General features: G+C 39.3%; 1 protein-coding gene across 2 annotated transcripts in view; it reads right to left on the reverse strand.

Moving 5' to 3' along the window:
- Positions 1–16,215, reverse strand: part of lrsam1 (leucine rich repeat and sterile alpha motif containing 1) — a 57,353-nt gene that overhangs the window by 19,874 nt on the left and 21,264 nt on the right. For both annotated transcript variants that reach the window (XM_061876783.1, XM_061876782.1), the window contains 10 exons: positions 15,046–15,155; positions 14,477–14,506; positions 9,464–9,586; positions 9,172–9,311; positions 9,057–9,101; positions 6,982–7,052; positions 6,136–6,235; positions 5,851–5,938; positions 5,687–5,761; positions 3,360–3,440 (listed from right to left, as the gene is read on the reverse strand). In XM_061876783.1, the coding sequence (XP_061732767.1) occupies positions 3,360–3,440; positions 5,687–5,761; positions 5,851–5,938; positions 6,136–6,235; positions 6,982–7,052; positions 9,057–9,101; positions 9,172–9,311; positions 9,464–9,586; positions 14,477–14,506; positions 15,046–15,155 (863 nt within the window). The remainder of the gene's footprint in view (positions 1–3,359; positions 3,441–5,686; positions 5,762–5,850; positions 5,939–6,135; positions 6,236–6,981; positions 7,053–9,056; positions 9,102–9,171; positions 9,312–9,463; positions 9,587–14,476; positions 14,507–15,045; positions 15,156–16,215) is intronic.

Below are 16,215 nucleotides of genomic sequence, written 5' to 3' on the forward strand. Positions count from 1 at the left end.
ACCTCATGGTAAACTACCGACCAGTGTCTCACCTTCCCTTTATTTCAAAAATCCTCGAAAATTGTTGCGGAGCAGCTAAATTAACACTTAGCGTCTAACAATCTATGTGAAACCTTTCAATCCGGTTTCAGGGCAAATCACTCTACGGAGACAGCCCTCGCAAAAATGACTAATGATCTATTGCTAACGATGGATTCTGATGCGTCATCTATGTTGCTGCTCCTCGATCTTAGCGCTGCTTTCAATACCATCGATCATAATATTTTATTAGAACATATCAAAACACGAATTGGTATGTCAGACTTAGCCCTGTCTTGGTTTAACTCTTATCTTACTGATAGGATGCAGTGCGACTCCCATAACAATGTGACCTCGGACTACGTTAAGGTAACGTGTGGAGTTCCCCAGGGTTTGGTCCTTGGCCCTGCACTCTTCAGCATCTACATGCTGCCGCTGGGTGACATCATACGCAAATACGATGTTAGCTTTCACTGTTATGCTGATGACACCCAACTCTACATGACCCTAAAGCTGACCAACACGCCGGATTGTAGTCAGCAGGAGGCGTGTCTTAATGAAATGAAACAATGGATATCTGCCAACTTTTTGCAACTCAACGCCAAAAAAACGGAAATGCTGATTATCGGTTCTGCTAGACACCGACCTCTATTTAATAATACAACTTTAACATTTGACAACCAAACAATTAAACAAGGCGACTCGGTAAAGAATCTGGGTATTATCTTCGACCCAACTCTCTCCTTTGAGCCACACATTAAAAGCGTTACTAAAACGGCCTTCTTTCATCTCCGTAATATCGCTAAAATTCGCTCCATTCTGTCCACTAAAGACGCTGAGATCATTATCCATGCGTTTGTTACGTCTCGCCTCGATTACTGTACCGTATTATTTTCAGGTCTCCCCATGTCTAGCATTAAAAGATTACAGTTGGTACAAAATGCGGCTGCTAGAGTTTTGACAAGAACAAGAAAGTTTGATCACAGTACGCCTGTACTGGCTCACCTGCACTGGCTTCCTGTGCACTTAAGATGTGATTTTAAGGTTTTACTACTTACTTATAAAATACTACACGGTCTAGCTCCAGCCTATCTTGCTGATTGTATTGTACCATATGTCCCGGGAAGAAATCTGCGTTCAAAGGACTCCGGCTTATTAGGGATTCCCAAAGCCCAAAAAAAGTATGCGGTTTATAGAGCGTTTTCATTACGGGCTCCAGTACTCTGGAATGCCCTCCCGGTAACAGTTCGAGATGCCACCTCAGTTGAAGCATTTAAGTCTCACCTTAAAACTCATTTTTATTCTCTAGCCTTTAAATAGACTCCCTTTTTAGACCAGTTGATCTGCCGTTTCTTTTCTTTTTCTCCTATGTCCCACTCTCCCTTGTGGAGGGGGTCCGGTCCGATCTGGTGGCCATGGATGACGTACTGGGTGTCCAGAGTTGGGACCCAGGATAGACCGCTCGTCCAGAGTCGGGACCCAGGATGGACCGCTTGCCTGTGTATCGGCTTGGGGACATCCCTGAGCTGCTGACCCGCCTCCGCTTGGGATGGTTTCCTGCTGGCTCCGCTGTAAACGGGACTCTCGCTGCTGTGTTGGATCCGCTTTGGACTGGACTCTTGCGGCTGTGTTGGATGCATTATGGATTGAACTTTCACAGTATCATGTTAGACCCGCTCGACATCCATTGCTTTCGTCCTCTCCAAGGTTCTCATAGTCATCATTGTCACCGACGTCTCACTGGGTGTGAGTTTTCCTTGCCCTTATGTGGGCCTACAGAGGATGTCGTAGTGGTTTGTGCAGCCCTTTGAGACACTAGTGATTTAGGGCTGTATAAGTAAACATTGATTGATGATTGATTGATCTTAGATGAGCTCAGGCCCAGTGAAGCTGGCGGCGTTTCTGGGTGTTGTTGATAAATGACTTTCGCTTTGCATAGTAAAGTTTTAACTTGCACTTACAGACCAAATGTAGTTACTGACAGTGGTTTTCTGAGCCCATATGTTGATATCCTTTACACACTGATGTCGGTTTTTGATGCAGTACAGCCTGACGGATCCAAGGTCACGGGCATTTAATGTTACATGCAGTGATTTTTCCAGATTCTCTGAACCTTTTCATGATATCACTGACCGTAGATGGTGAAATCCCTAAATTCCTTGCAACAGCTCGTTGAGAAATTTTGTTTTTAAACCGTTGGACAATTTGGTCACGCATTTTTTCACAAAGTGGTGACCCTCACCCCATCCTTGTTCGTGAATGACTGAGCATTTCATAGAAGCTGCTTTTATACCCAATCATGGTAACCGCCTGTTCCCAATTAGCCACGAGGCCCTAAGCAAGCGCTTAGTTTGCTTATGCTTTGGGCCAGCTCTGATTCTGCCTCTCATGTCTCCACAATGTGGAGACATGAGAGGCACAATGTGTCTGCTTGTAGATACACCGTGCGTGTGCATTGCCAAACATGCGACTCTGCTCCAGCAATGTCACGATGTGACGACAGCACGCCGTAATTTCCATAAAAGAAACAAAAACAATAGTACATGTATTTTTCAGAGGCACTACAATACCGTTTTTAATCCACTAGTACCGTGGTACTTTATTACGGGGACGGCCTGCCGCGGTAGGGAGAGTGGCCGTGCCAGCAACCTGAGGGTTGCTGGTTCGATCCCCACCTTCTACCAACCTCGTCATGTCCGTTGTGTCCTTGAGCAAGACACTTCACCCTTGCTCCTGATGGGTGGTGGTTGGGGCCTTGCATGGCAGCTCCAGCCATCCCTGATGGGTGGTGGTTAGGGCCTTGCATGGTAGCTCCCGCCATCAGTGTGTGAATGTGTGTGTGAATGGGTGAATGTGGAAATAGTGTCGAAGCGCTTTAAGTACCTTGAAGGTAGAAAAGCGCTATGCAAGTATAACCCATTTACCATTTAACCCATTAGTACTGGTATATCATACAACCCTTGTTTGAAAAAAAATAATCAACAGACTAAACGCAAAAAAAAATTGATAGATTAACGATTGAAGAAACAGTGTCTTGTCTAGACTCAAGTGACCCATATGGCTCACTTAAATAGTGTATGTAATATTGGTGGCCCAGCCTCCACAACCCTTGTGTTTCAGTATTAGTGGTGTAAACATTTTGCGTCAGAGTTGTGTGCAGTGCTTGTATCGTAACAACATTCTTGCACTTTACTGTGATTTTCATGTCATGTTTTACTATAACCAAGCTAACAAAACATGAAAGTAACATCTATATAATTCTACAAGAGTCGAAAAAAAGACAGACAAATCTAAATAAAGACCAAATAAAAGTGAATGTATCAAAAGTGCGTGACCCCCACCTGCAGGTTTTCAGAATCCAAACTGCGTCTTTTAACCTCCAGTTTTGTCAGCTGCATTAATTCTCCCTCTATGAGCTTGATCTGAAACAGTAGAAAAGCAACATGAAGCCAGCAGGAAGCAGCAGGATGATGTGTAATGCAAAGTTAAGAATCAAAACTTTGGGAGTTCTGAAACAACTGTTTCATTTTCTATAACATACCACTATTGCAGCCTTAGCTATTGTCCAATACTGATATCGATTTGATACCAATAAGCGCAAATAACACATAATTTTACTTAATTGTGTAGTGTGGACTGCTATAAAAGGCTTGATCAAGTAATATCTTGTTGTGATTTTGTGGGTTTTGCATGCTGCATCCTGGCCATGCTGAATAGAAGAAGTAAACTTTTGAGTTTCACTTGCCAGTACGCATTTATTTCAATTTATCCTAGGTGGTTTGTTGAAGTCAGGCAGTATTTAGTTTAATTTGCCAGTTTTGTCTTTTAATGAGACCTACAAAGTGTTTGCCAGGAAGTACAGTTTTGTACGTGCTATGTGTATTTTTAATTACAACATACATCTTAGTTGTTGTTTTGGTTGTTAAAATTTTGAGGTATTGAAATTGCCATCTGCAATGAGATGGCGACTTGTCCAGGGTGTACACCGCCTTCCGCCCGATTGTAGCTGAGATAGGCACCAGCGCCCCCCGCGACCCCAAAGGGAATAAGCGGTAGAAATGGATGGATGGATGAAATTGCCATCTAAAATCGCTAATTATTAACATGTATACAACATAAATTAGCATTTAGCTGGCACATTTGATTTGATGCATTTCTTTAATCATGAAATGTCACAGTCACATATACAGTATGTTATTTAGTATCTCATGTATCTCATATATTGACATACTTTATTTCTGCATGTTTGGTTTTACAGACTTTTGAAGTAAAGACTCTTATCTTTCTGCTAAGCTGGCAAGAAGAGATGTTAACAGAGGAAGAACAAATTGCTTTATCACAGTTCTCAAAGCAGAGATTTTCATGCAGGCTGGCCGATATATTTGATACTTGTTTCTTTTTTTTTGCTGATATCGGACTGATATTACTATTGGAAGGGGACACTCCAAAATTAAAAAATTAAAATGATATGGGTTTAAATAGACCCCCTGCAGAACCTGACACGCACAGCATAACCGACTGTAATGTGATTGCTCATCTATAAATACATTTGTGGTGCACGCACGCATCTATACAGCGTGTATGTCTTTGCGAGGGTAAAGTGTGTTTGGTGAACAGCTATACAAAACATACACGCAAAATGCATACATGCAAAAATACAACCTGTGTTGCAATCACTTCTCCACAGTAACCGTATATTTCCCAAACTTTCATAATAGAAAGACTCCATTATCGAAAATCCCAATGTCAAAATAAAGATGTGTCATCTAATAAATGTGATCATTCCTCTACATGCGATACAGAGAGCAGATAATAAGTTGTAAACTTGAGCATGTAGAGACAGAAATGACATGCTATCCTGTAAACAAGATACATGAGATATTTAGTTTAATAAAATGTATATGAAAGGTATACTTAAATTACCTAATGTGTTATAATTAGGGGTGTCAAAAATAAAGTGTTACCTCATGTGATTAGTCACAAAAAATACTGCATTAATTATGTATATATGCAAATCAATCCTGAAACTTATTTTGATTGTATATGCTCTTTTCCCTAACCGCAGATAATTATTTCAAAGGCCAAGGTTGTTATACGGTCAGTGATCTAGCATACTTCAGTGCAAAGAGGAGTGAGGAGACTGCCGTGCTTGCTGGAAAATTTCACTTCAAAATACACCATGACTGGACTTTAGATAAAACTGTTACCTAGTTTTAAATGACGTGCATTCAAGTAAAACAAAAAAAGGATGTCTTGAAAGACATTTGGACAATAAAATTGCATGTGTCTAAATATTGGGGTACTTTTTTTTAATTAAAGCAATAAAGCAAGTATTAACCTGTGATTAATCATATGAAATCCAGTTAAAAGAGTGATTAATAAAAAAAGAATTATTCGACAGCCCTAGTGATAATACAAATGCTATGCGAGACATACCAAATATCTTGTATGGACAATCTTAAGTAGCCCATTAAAATTGTGTTGTTCTTAATGTGTAATGACAAGGCAAGCCTACTAAAATTAAAGTACACATACAACTTTTTGCCAAGAATGACTAACACAGAATCTGATACACAATGCAAAAGGGTTCCTATAATAATAGTAAAACATGGCAAAAAGTTTTTGTAGGTCACAGAGTGATTTTCCCTGAATCACTTTAAATACACACCTGGCTGCGGATGTAACCGTGTACAGAGTCTTTCTGTAACTGTAGAGCTTGGAATGCTGCTTTCTGCATCTCTTCCTTTTGTATAAACAGAAGGCATAAAACAACTCACTCAGATTGAAATAATGTCATTTTATCAATTAAAAGCTGCATTTGATTTTACATACCTCCTGTAAAATGTGAGAAATGGCTTTCGATTTGTCTAGTACTTGAAGGGACAACATCCTATCGAACTTTCTCTCTAGATTCTCCATACTGTTACACAAAAGGGAGAAAAGAGCACCTTACATTTCGTAACACTTGTTTATTAAAATACAGCAATAATATTAGATTGTGTGCGTGCGTGCGTCCATGCGTGTGTGTGTGTGTGTGTGTGTGTGTGTGTGTGTGTGTGTGTGTGTGTGTGTGTGTGTGTGTGTGTGTGTAAGTGTATGTGTGTTTGTGTTTGAAACCTTCTGTAGGCCTCAGAGACAAGGCTCCGTCTGCGATAGTCACTGGCCTCTTGGAGGAGGCTCACAGCGCAGCTGTCTGACAGCATCTTCTGCATGGCCGCTATTGATGACACACAATCAATCAATCAATCGATCAATCAATCAATCAATCAATCAATCAGTCAATCAATCAATCAATCAATCAATCAATCGATTCCTTTATTGTCATTGTCATAATAACACTTAAGTCATACATGTCAACGAGATTTTGTTTGAGCTTTGTCTAGCGGCATAGAAACTGCATTGATGTGCAGATTGACCATAGTTTACAGTTTAGCATTGTCAAGAAGATCGCGTATAGAAGGGTTTGGGGGTGGGAACAGTCAGATGTGTGATGGGTGTTGCATTGACATACAAAGTCCAGAGCACAATTATTGAGGTGGTGAAGAGTGAGGTAATGAGATGGTCGGGGGAAGTAAAGGGGCAGGCTGTTCATTCAGCAGTCTCACAGCCTGGGAATACAGACTGTGAGACATTCTGGTGGTCCTGGCGCGAATCGATCTATACCTCCAAAAGGAAGGCTGACTTCCACAAGAAATGAAAATGCCAAATAATAAAAAGTGTTACAACCATTTTCCTTGTCAACAAAACAATAAGAGACAGCAGCCCATCCCAATATTACTAGATATATATTCAGACAAGTCGCAGTTGCTACAGTATGTCATTCTATATGGTCGGCCCCATAACTACCTGTTCTTACTTACTACTTTATTTAATTTTTTTTATGTAGTCTCGAGGTAATCACAGCTTATTCTGTTTCCTTTTGATTCTGCCACAGGACAATGAAGTAGAATGTGAGCTACATACAGGCCACCTCTCGCTTCCTCAAAGAGTTGGTTTCTTCCTGTGTGATGGCAGTCAAATGTTCCAAGCGGATTCTGAATGAAAAGACACAGTTTCAAAGAGCCCTCAAATATGCGGTACCGGTTTACATAGAAGTGTGTCATATCCCCAAAAAAGTTTAATTAAATAAATATTAATTAAATTAATATTAAACAAATTAATACTCTCTAAATTAAATTGTTGAATAAATAAACCTCTACAATATATTGAAAGTCATCATACATCCATCCATCCATCAATTTTCTACCGCTTATTCCCTTTTGGGGTCGCGGGGGGCGCTGGCGCCTATCTCAGCTACAATCGGGCGGAAGGCGGGGTACACCCTGGACAAGTCGCCACCTCATCGCAGGGCCAACACAGATAGACAGACAACATTCACACTCACATTCACACACTAGGGCCAATTTAGTGTTGCCAATCAACCTATCCCCAGGTGCATGTCTTTGGAAGTGGGAGGAAGCCGGAGTACCCGGAGGGAACCCACGCATTCACAGGGAGGACATGCAAACTCCACACAGAAAGATCCCGAGCCTGGATTTGAACCCAGGACTGCAGGACCTTCGTATTGTGAAGCAGACGCACTAACCCCTCTGCCACCGTGAAGCCCTCATCATACAATAATATTCAAAATGTGTGTTCATACATTGGTACCTTAACTTATGTTTTGAGATAAGAGCTGCCTCTTAACTAAATGATATACTTTACACATGCCCCCTTTAGTACACCAGTATGTGGAATTAAATCATGGAATGGATTAAGCAAATAAGTTAAATAACATACTAATATGATGCAGTTCAAGAAACTGTTGAAACTCAAGTTGTTTACAAAATACAGAGAAAAATTCTGCTAAACATTTTGAACCTTATTGAAAATGACAATCTTATTCATCTCACTATATCATTAACAACTTCACAATTTTTTTTCTTGAGAACTGCATTATCTATTATTTATGGAGGTACATTGTGTACAAATTGAGAACAAAAAGTGAACAAATGTGTTAGTAATTGCTATGAAATGAAAAAGGAGTAGGATTAAAAAAACTCTGCTTCCCTTTCGATTATTTTGTAAAGAGAAACCGGAAATTGTAATGTATCCTGTTGTAATTGTAAGCATGTTCAAAATAACCTTAAACCGTTAAACATAAATTGATGTACTACTGTATTACATCGTACATAGTTTATTTTTTAAATGTCAATATTATAATATTTTGTCCTAATTGTATTATTAATGATTTTTTTAAACGTGTCCAGACTTTAGGGACATCTTGTAAATAAATAAATATGTAAATAAATAAACACAAACCGTATTTCCTTGGATTGCCGCAGGGCATATAGTATGCGCCTGCCTTGAATTACTGCCGGGTCAAACTCGCTTCGCAGAATAATTAGCGCATGTTCAGTATTACCGCCTGATCAAACTCGTGACATCACGAGTGACACTTCCCCTGTCATCATTTTCAAAATGGAGGAGGCTGATTTCAATACCAGTAATTTGAAATCACATAAAGGGAGGAAGATTAAGAGCTATTCAGTAGGATTTAAGATCCAAGCTTACATCATTCTCATTTTTTTTACTGCATGCCTTTGGTAAGTGCCGGAGTGAGAAGAGGTTTTAAAATAATTAGCGCATGCTTACTTTTACCGTGTGCCTTTGGTAAGCGCAGAAGTGAGAAGAGGTTTTAAATTAATTAGTGCCTCGGCGGCAATTCAACGAAATACGGTACTTAAGTAATCCTGTTAGGAAATAGACTGATTATATACAGTATGTCATGTCTCATTGTTTTACTCAAGTCCAAATCCAAGTCAGTTTTTCTTCTATTGTTAAATTAGGGTTATCTTTCATATAGATGTATGTCTATACATTGTTCTTCTATTAAATTAGATAGGCTTATCCTATCTATATGGCAGCATGTCATATAACAATTGGTGATGCTTTGTTTGAACCCACACACCCACACAGCTGTAAATTTAGGGGAAACACTGTGTGTGGATTACAATCATTGCCCCAACAGATTTCAAAGATGATCTTTTTTCACTCACCGATCTTCCTCCAAGGCCTGAAGAAACTCGGCACTCTTTTTCTGCCTGCATAGAAGCAACATTTTTTAAGTATGACCAAGCATTAAAGGAGTGAGAAGCTGTCTTCACGTCCTACCGGTTGTCATCCCCCAGCATGTTGCTAATGCGACAGCTGATGTTGTCTTCAGCTTGTCTAACTTTCTCCAACAACAGCACCCTCTCAGTCTCCTGGGCTCTCTGTTGCATGCTGACCCCTTGCTCCAAGCGCTCCTGCTCCTACACGCAGGCAAAGAGATGATCAGTTTAGTTTCCTTTCAGTTTATAGTTTTGCAAATTCCTACTGTACACTCCAAAGATGAAAAAACATTGAGCAGGTTTAAATCTCATTGATAAAACTGCGACAACAATGAAATCAGGGAAGTGCGTACCTGGCGAACAGAGTTGAGGATGTTTACTTTACGAGAGGTGTTCATGAGTAGAAGCTGGGTGTGCTCGTTTTGCTTCTCATCTCTGTGCCGCTCGAAAGCCAGCTTTTCCTGCTGTTTCTGCAACTGAAGGAGAAACAAAACCGGGCAAATAAGGGAGTGTTTTGTAATTTTTCAATGAAAACATGCTGAAAAGCAGAGTTGGCCGTTATGTGTGACCCGAACACGTGAGGAAAAAAAGCTAAGCCGTGAAAAAACTACAAAAATATTGTCATGGCTGGTTATACCTGGCTGTGCCGTATTTTGAGTTTGTTAGTGTTCTCCTGTGTTTAATGTTTTAGTTCTTGTCCTGCGCCCCTATTTTGTGGGCACTTCCTGTTTTTTGTGTTTTTCCGTAACCACTTCTCATCTTTCTCTGAGCACTGATCCACGCACCTGCTTTCTGTTAGCAATTCGGTCTATTTAAGTACAGTCTGAGCCACCATTCTTTGTTGGCCGTTGGGACATTGTTGGTTATTCTTTCTATGCTGAGCTCTTGTACGGATGTACTTTGTGGACACCGTCTGCTCCCCATTCTTTGTAAATGGGTTTGCTGTGTTGCAGCATTATATTTTGTTTTTGTTTACACCTGCTCAGTGGCCTAGGTGTCCGCCCTGGGATCGGTAGGTCATGAGTTCCAATCCCGGCTGAGTAATACCAAAGACCATAAAAATGGGACCCATTACCTACTGCTTGCCACTCAGCATTAAGGGGTTGGAATTTGGGGGTTAAATCACCATGAATGATTCCCGGGCGCGGCACAGCTGCTGCCCACTGCTCCCCTCACCTTCCAGGGGGTGATCAAGGGTGATGGTTAAAATGCAGAGAATAATTTCGCCACACTTAGTGTGTGACAATCATTGGTACTTTAACTTAACTTTAACTGTCCAGTGTAGTTTTGCTTCCGTGCATAGCTTCCTCTGTGCTTTCAAAACACTTCCTAGCTCTCACCTTTTGTTTGTTCAGTTATTAAATATTTTTCCCATGCACGCTGCCTCCTCGACTGTCTGCATTAAAATCACAACAACCTACGCCGTCTCACACGAGGCGCCGCCCTGACAAATATGTCCTTTATAAGCAAACATGTTTGAATGGAAGCTGCTGGTAGAAAGAAACAGAGAGTATTACATTAAAAAAAAAGTACAGAAATGTTTGCATTAAACCGTGAGTGGAACCACAGTAGAAGGTGTGCAAAGTACAGCCTATAGTTATTCATTTTTTGGGCCCACAGCATATTTTAAAACCATAACTAAAAAACTACGGAAAAATGTGAAAAAACAGAATTGTTGACAGTTTTTATTAGTGATGGCACAAAAACTAAATTTTTCTCATAAAAAAAATTGTAGTCCATTTCAGACCACCAAAAATATCAACACAAAAACTATTTCACTAAGAATAATTGTACAATACTCTGTGCCTCATCTTAGAAATTGTTTGAAATAGGGCTGCCTCTTGGATAATTTTTGCTAATTTTAAGTTGCGAGCAAAAATGTAGGTTACAACCTGCTCACCGCTGGGTTGCATAGCGAATGCCGGACTGAACACTGTGAGATCCAACCAAAAATTTTGTGGTGTCTGACTCGCTAGCATTAGATAATATCTGACAAAGACAAAACTTTGTTTTCCCAACTATATGAGTGTGATAGACAGTTCTGACTAAAAAGAAGAATCAGATCATTTGAAAATAAGAGCAAATAATATAAATTAGAGAAAAACAATCATCGAAATACCAATATGTGCTCGTAGCAGACTTGGTGAAGCAGTCGACGCATAGGACTTCACAATCTGCACATACCAAAGAGGAGATCCATTATGGCTACAATAAACGCCAGCCAAGGGTGTTACAAATATGTTTTAAATGGCAGACATTTCTGAATGACACTATGGAAAAGCTGCTGATGGTATGTTTGACGGCGAAACAGCTGTAAGCAGATACCATTAAAGTCCACTTTTCATGGTAAATTCCGTACATTATTATTAGATTACTTCATAAAACTGCTATAGCTGGGTTGCATATGATGGCATATCCGTTTTTTGTCTTCATGGCTTAATTCACATGATAATTAAGCAGCTTGAGCGTAGCATTAAAACAAGTGAGAGCGAGTGTAGAGTTTGAGCAGAAAATGCAGTATTGCTGTTCTGTTCTTGGGTGTTGCAGTTGTTCAAATATAGAGATAGGAAAGAGCTTTATACAGTCCCAAAATAAGGGGCTCATAAAGGTAACAAAAAGACAGGAAAAAAACGAACGTGTCGAAGAAAATGGCTCTCAAATATATAACTTTCATCATCTTGTGGAATGCAATTGGACCGCTTGTGTCTGCAGCGATTACTTTGTAAAATGTGTGTTTGAACAATTGATTTCTTTGAGAAACTTTGTTCTCTCTATTTTTATCCTCTACTATATTAGAGTTTAAAAGCTGAACTAAATGTAGGAAAAGGATAATATCATTAGTTTGTGTTTTTTTGTGGTTCTATGTCTAAATATAACTTCAAAGATCTGCTTGTGCAAATAAACTAATGTCGTGTTAGGTCCTGGTAATAACTATTGTGACTGTCCAATCCATCATATTTTAATTTCATTGTCAATTTTCATGAGAAAAACTAAAAGCTTAGTTGTTGTTGTGTAGGTGAGCCAAGTGCTTTATTCGACACGGATGACCACATTATAGCGTCTTTGTTGATATTCTTTAGCGTCAAATAAATATAGTTAATAATATTACTTAACTGGATGAATAAATCTCTCGTAAGCTCAACAGCATATACTGAATCTTGATATCGCTAGCAAACATTGCTGAACAACAAAGTAATTTATAACTAAATAATTGGACAAAATATGAACTTCATACCATAAAAACAACCGCAGACATGAATTGTAGATCAGACTAATTATAGTAGCAGGAAATTTAACTGCAAACAAACGTATCCTTTTTCCTTATTAGCGTCATGATAACGGCAGCCTGGCACTCGTTATGTCAATCAAATACGTTACTTAGCGATGCACCAATAATTCCAACTTTGTCTTTCACGGACTAATGTTTATTTTGTCCATCCCTTTGATGTAATGACATAATGTGCTTCCAATCTTTTCTTCTCTAAATACATCCATCCATCCATTTTCTACCACTTATTCCCTTGTGGGGTCGCGGGGGGCGCTGGCGCCTATCTCAGCTACAATCGGGCGGAAGGCGGGGTACACCCTGGACAAGTCGCCACCTCATCGCAGGGCCTTCTCTAAATACAGTAAGTGTCAAATGAAGTGAGGTCATATTGAGCAATAACGTCTTGGTGATGATTAATGGTTTGACTTTAAATCTTAATAAAATATATTTCTCTTAGCCTTCCGGCCAATTGTAGCTGAGATAGGCACCAGCGCCCCCCGTGACCCCAAAGGGAATAAGCAGTAGAAATGGATGGATGGGTGGTGGAGTGTATTAATCCACTCAATCCCATTTGAAATATGTTTTTCTTTATTGTTAATAAATTTGCCTCTAAACCTTTCAAAATATGCCCAAATATGCACTGATTCAGCTAAACACAAACTAGCCTAAACCTGGAATGGCCCGGATGTGCCTTGAGGTCATGTGATTGCCACCTGGCATGACATGTTTGTGGTACATTTTATAGTATTATTTATTATAAAATATTCCTTATCCAAAAGCACGCTACATGTTAAAATTGTGATAATTTTGATGGCACAGCAAGGATAAAATAGATTTTAATTAATTTCAATGGAAACAATGTATTTGACATTTACCAGTAATTTAAGTTATGGAGCTCCATCATAGAAACAAATTAAACTCGTAAGCCGAGGCACGGCAGTAGGCTGACATGCAGAAAACAATAAATACATGTGAATGAGGAATGAAATATTTAAATGAACAGTTAACATCATGTTTACCTTTACTGAATACTAATGTTGGCGATGAACAGAGTGAGGTGGAGCGCGGAGAACAATGCAGACGCCACTTTCGTACTTTGCTGCGATTTCCGTCTTATATACGCCGTCTTTATAAAAGTGCTGGTACTCGCAACTTTCTTTTGTCAGTAATTATCTATTAGTTGAGTTTGATCTCTTATTTTGCTTTATTTACTATTATTATTATGATCATTATGATTATTATTATTTATTATCATTATTATTATCATTACTATGTATTATTTATTATTATTAATTTATTTATTTATTTTGTTCTCTTACTTTGTATCTGTTTTATGATTTGTGTGGATCGCAATCCTCTTTACTCTTGTCTGAGGAGGCTACAGTGTCTTGCTGTTTGTAATCACCAAGGATGTGCTAATATAAGTTTTCACTTACGATATAATACCAATATTGGAGCATAGAGTGTTGGCCGATATCTGTCTTAATTGGATACGATATCAGCACAAATCATACATACTTGTATTATTTTGTTGCGTGGAATGTTAGGAATGGTTTAATCAAGGGAAATTACTCAGAGGACAATGGTAGGTATGAAAAAAACACTGACCTGTGTGTCTAGCCTTAACAGATCACCTTCCCATCTTGGTGCGTTATTTTGCAGTTATATTCAATAGAAAAAAAGAACAGAGACTGAGTGACCAACATGTGATTTTCTTGTTTGGAGACTCCATTCCGCTTAATGACATGCAGGAAAACGGACTGGTTTGTTACGCGTAATAATTGGTAAAACGACGACGCAGACTGTATACAAAAACTGTGGTCCACTTTTTCGCGAACCTTTTTATGTGTAAACAGAACCAGGACAAAAATCAAATTGCCACTACACCACTTATCAGCATATTAGATGATTTTGAGTCATTTCCTAATTTAAAAATAGTAAAATGGCACCTGCTTCTTTTGGTTTTTCAGTGAGCGGCTCTGCCTGTAATTCTTCTGTCATTTGGACACTACATACGGCATCAAGCATGGAACCACAGGTTCAAAGGTTAAGTAACAAAACAACCGATGTAAATACAAATAAGTATCTGAACACATACCTTTCTCTTTTCATAATCACTGAATTTAGTCTGCAAAAAAAAGTCACAGAGTTTCTAGTAAACAAAATGTGCATAAAAAACATGCAATACGGTGTAATACAAAGTTACCATATTTCCTTGAATTGCCGCAGGGCATATAGTATGCGCCTGCCTTGAATTACTGCCGGGTCAAACTCGCTTCGCAAAATATTTAGCGCATGCTTAATATTACCGCCTGGTCAAAATTGTGACGTCACGAGTGACACTTCCCCTGTCATCATTTTCAAAATGGAGGAGGCTGATTTCAATACCGTTAATTTGAAATCGCATAAAGGGAAGAAGATTAAGAGCTAATCAGTAGGATTTAAGGTCCAAGCTTACATCACACTCAAATGTTTACTGCGTGCCTTTGGTAAGTGCCGGAGTGAAAAGAGGTTTTGAAACAACTAGCGCATGCTTACTTTTACCGCATGCCTTTGGTAAGCGCAAAAGTGAGAAGAGGTTTTAAATTAATTAGCGCCCCGGCAGCAATTCAAGGAAATACTGTAGTTTTTTTCTATAGCATGCCGTGGTTTATGTGAGACATCTACCTGCCAGGCCTCATCCATGCTGTCCACACAGTCTGAGTCTTGCTTCCCGCAGTCACTTTCCAGCACTGGCAGGAGATACTGGGATGGAGGGCAATACTCCTCTCCCAGTTCTAGAAAAAACATTGATTTATATTTAGCAAAACCTCTAAAGCCTGAGGACATACAACCAGCAGTTTTCATAAACATACTTCATACAGTATGAACTCAGACCTAGTCAAGTTTAAAAGTCAGTATTGTATGCAAGACAAAACCACTGCAGTCATTTAGAGAAAACAAAGTGGCGAAGGTGCAACGATGAGGAGCTTAACAGTTTTCTTACCCATATCAACGTGGCAGAGAAAACAAGGAAACACTTTAATTTTCACAGCGAATGGAAGTTATTTTTACGACTGTAAAAGAAACCGGTGTGTGTCTTATTCGGTTGGTAGAGCAGCAGTGCCAGCAACCTGAGGGTTTCTGGTTCGATCCCTGGCTACAGCCAACCTAGTCACGTCTGTTGTGTCCATTGGCAAGACACTCAACCCTTGCTTCTGATGGGTCGTGGTTAGGGCCTTGCATGGCAGCGTCCCGCCCTCAGTGTTTGAAGGTGTGTGTGAATGGGTGAATGTGGAAAGAGGGTCAAAGTGATCTGCGTACCTTGAAGGTAGAAAAGCACTTTACAGGTATCAGCCATTTTACCATTTATTTGCAAGGCGACTGCAGTAAAAGATGCCACACTGCAAAAAGTCAGTGTTCAGAAACAAGAAAAAAAATACAAAAATGAGGGGTATTTAATTTGAACTAAGCAAAATGATCTGCCAATAGAACAAGAAAATGTGGCTTGTCAAGACTTTCCAAAACAAGTAAAATTAGCTAACCTCAATGAAGCCAAAAATACATTGAAATAAGTATATTCTCACTAATAACAAGTGCACTTTTCTTGGCAGAAAAAATTAGACATTTTTGCTTAATATGTTGAAAAATATTCTTCAATTAAGCAAATGCTAGTGCCATCATCTTGACATAATGATATGCGCTCGGCATCATGATTTTTTTTTCATGCTTGAAGTAAGAAATGATTACTTTAAAAAAGTAGTTTCATACTTGTGAGTGTTGATGACACAGCTTAACAACATTTGATATATTCTAGTTTCAAGCATATTTTACTCAATATAGGTCATCACATCTCAG

The sequence above is a fragment of the Nerophis ophidion genome, linkage group LG17 (genome assembly GCF_033978795.1).
Source record: "Nerophis ophidion isolate RoL-2023_Sa linkage group LG17, RoL_Noph_v1.0, whole genome shotgun sequence".
Taxonomy (NCBI): domain Eukaryota; kingdom Metazoa; phylum Chordata; class Actinopteri; order Syngnathiformes; family Syngnathidae; genus Nerophis; species Nerophis ophidion.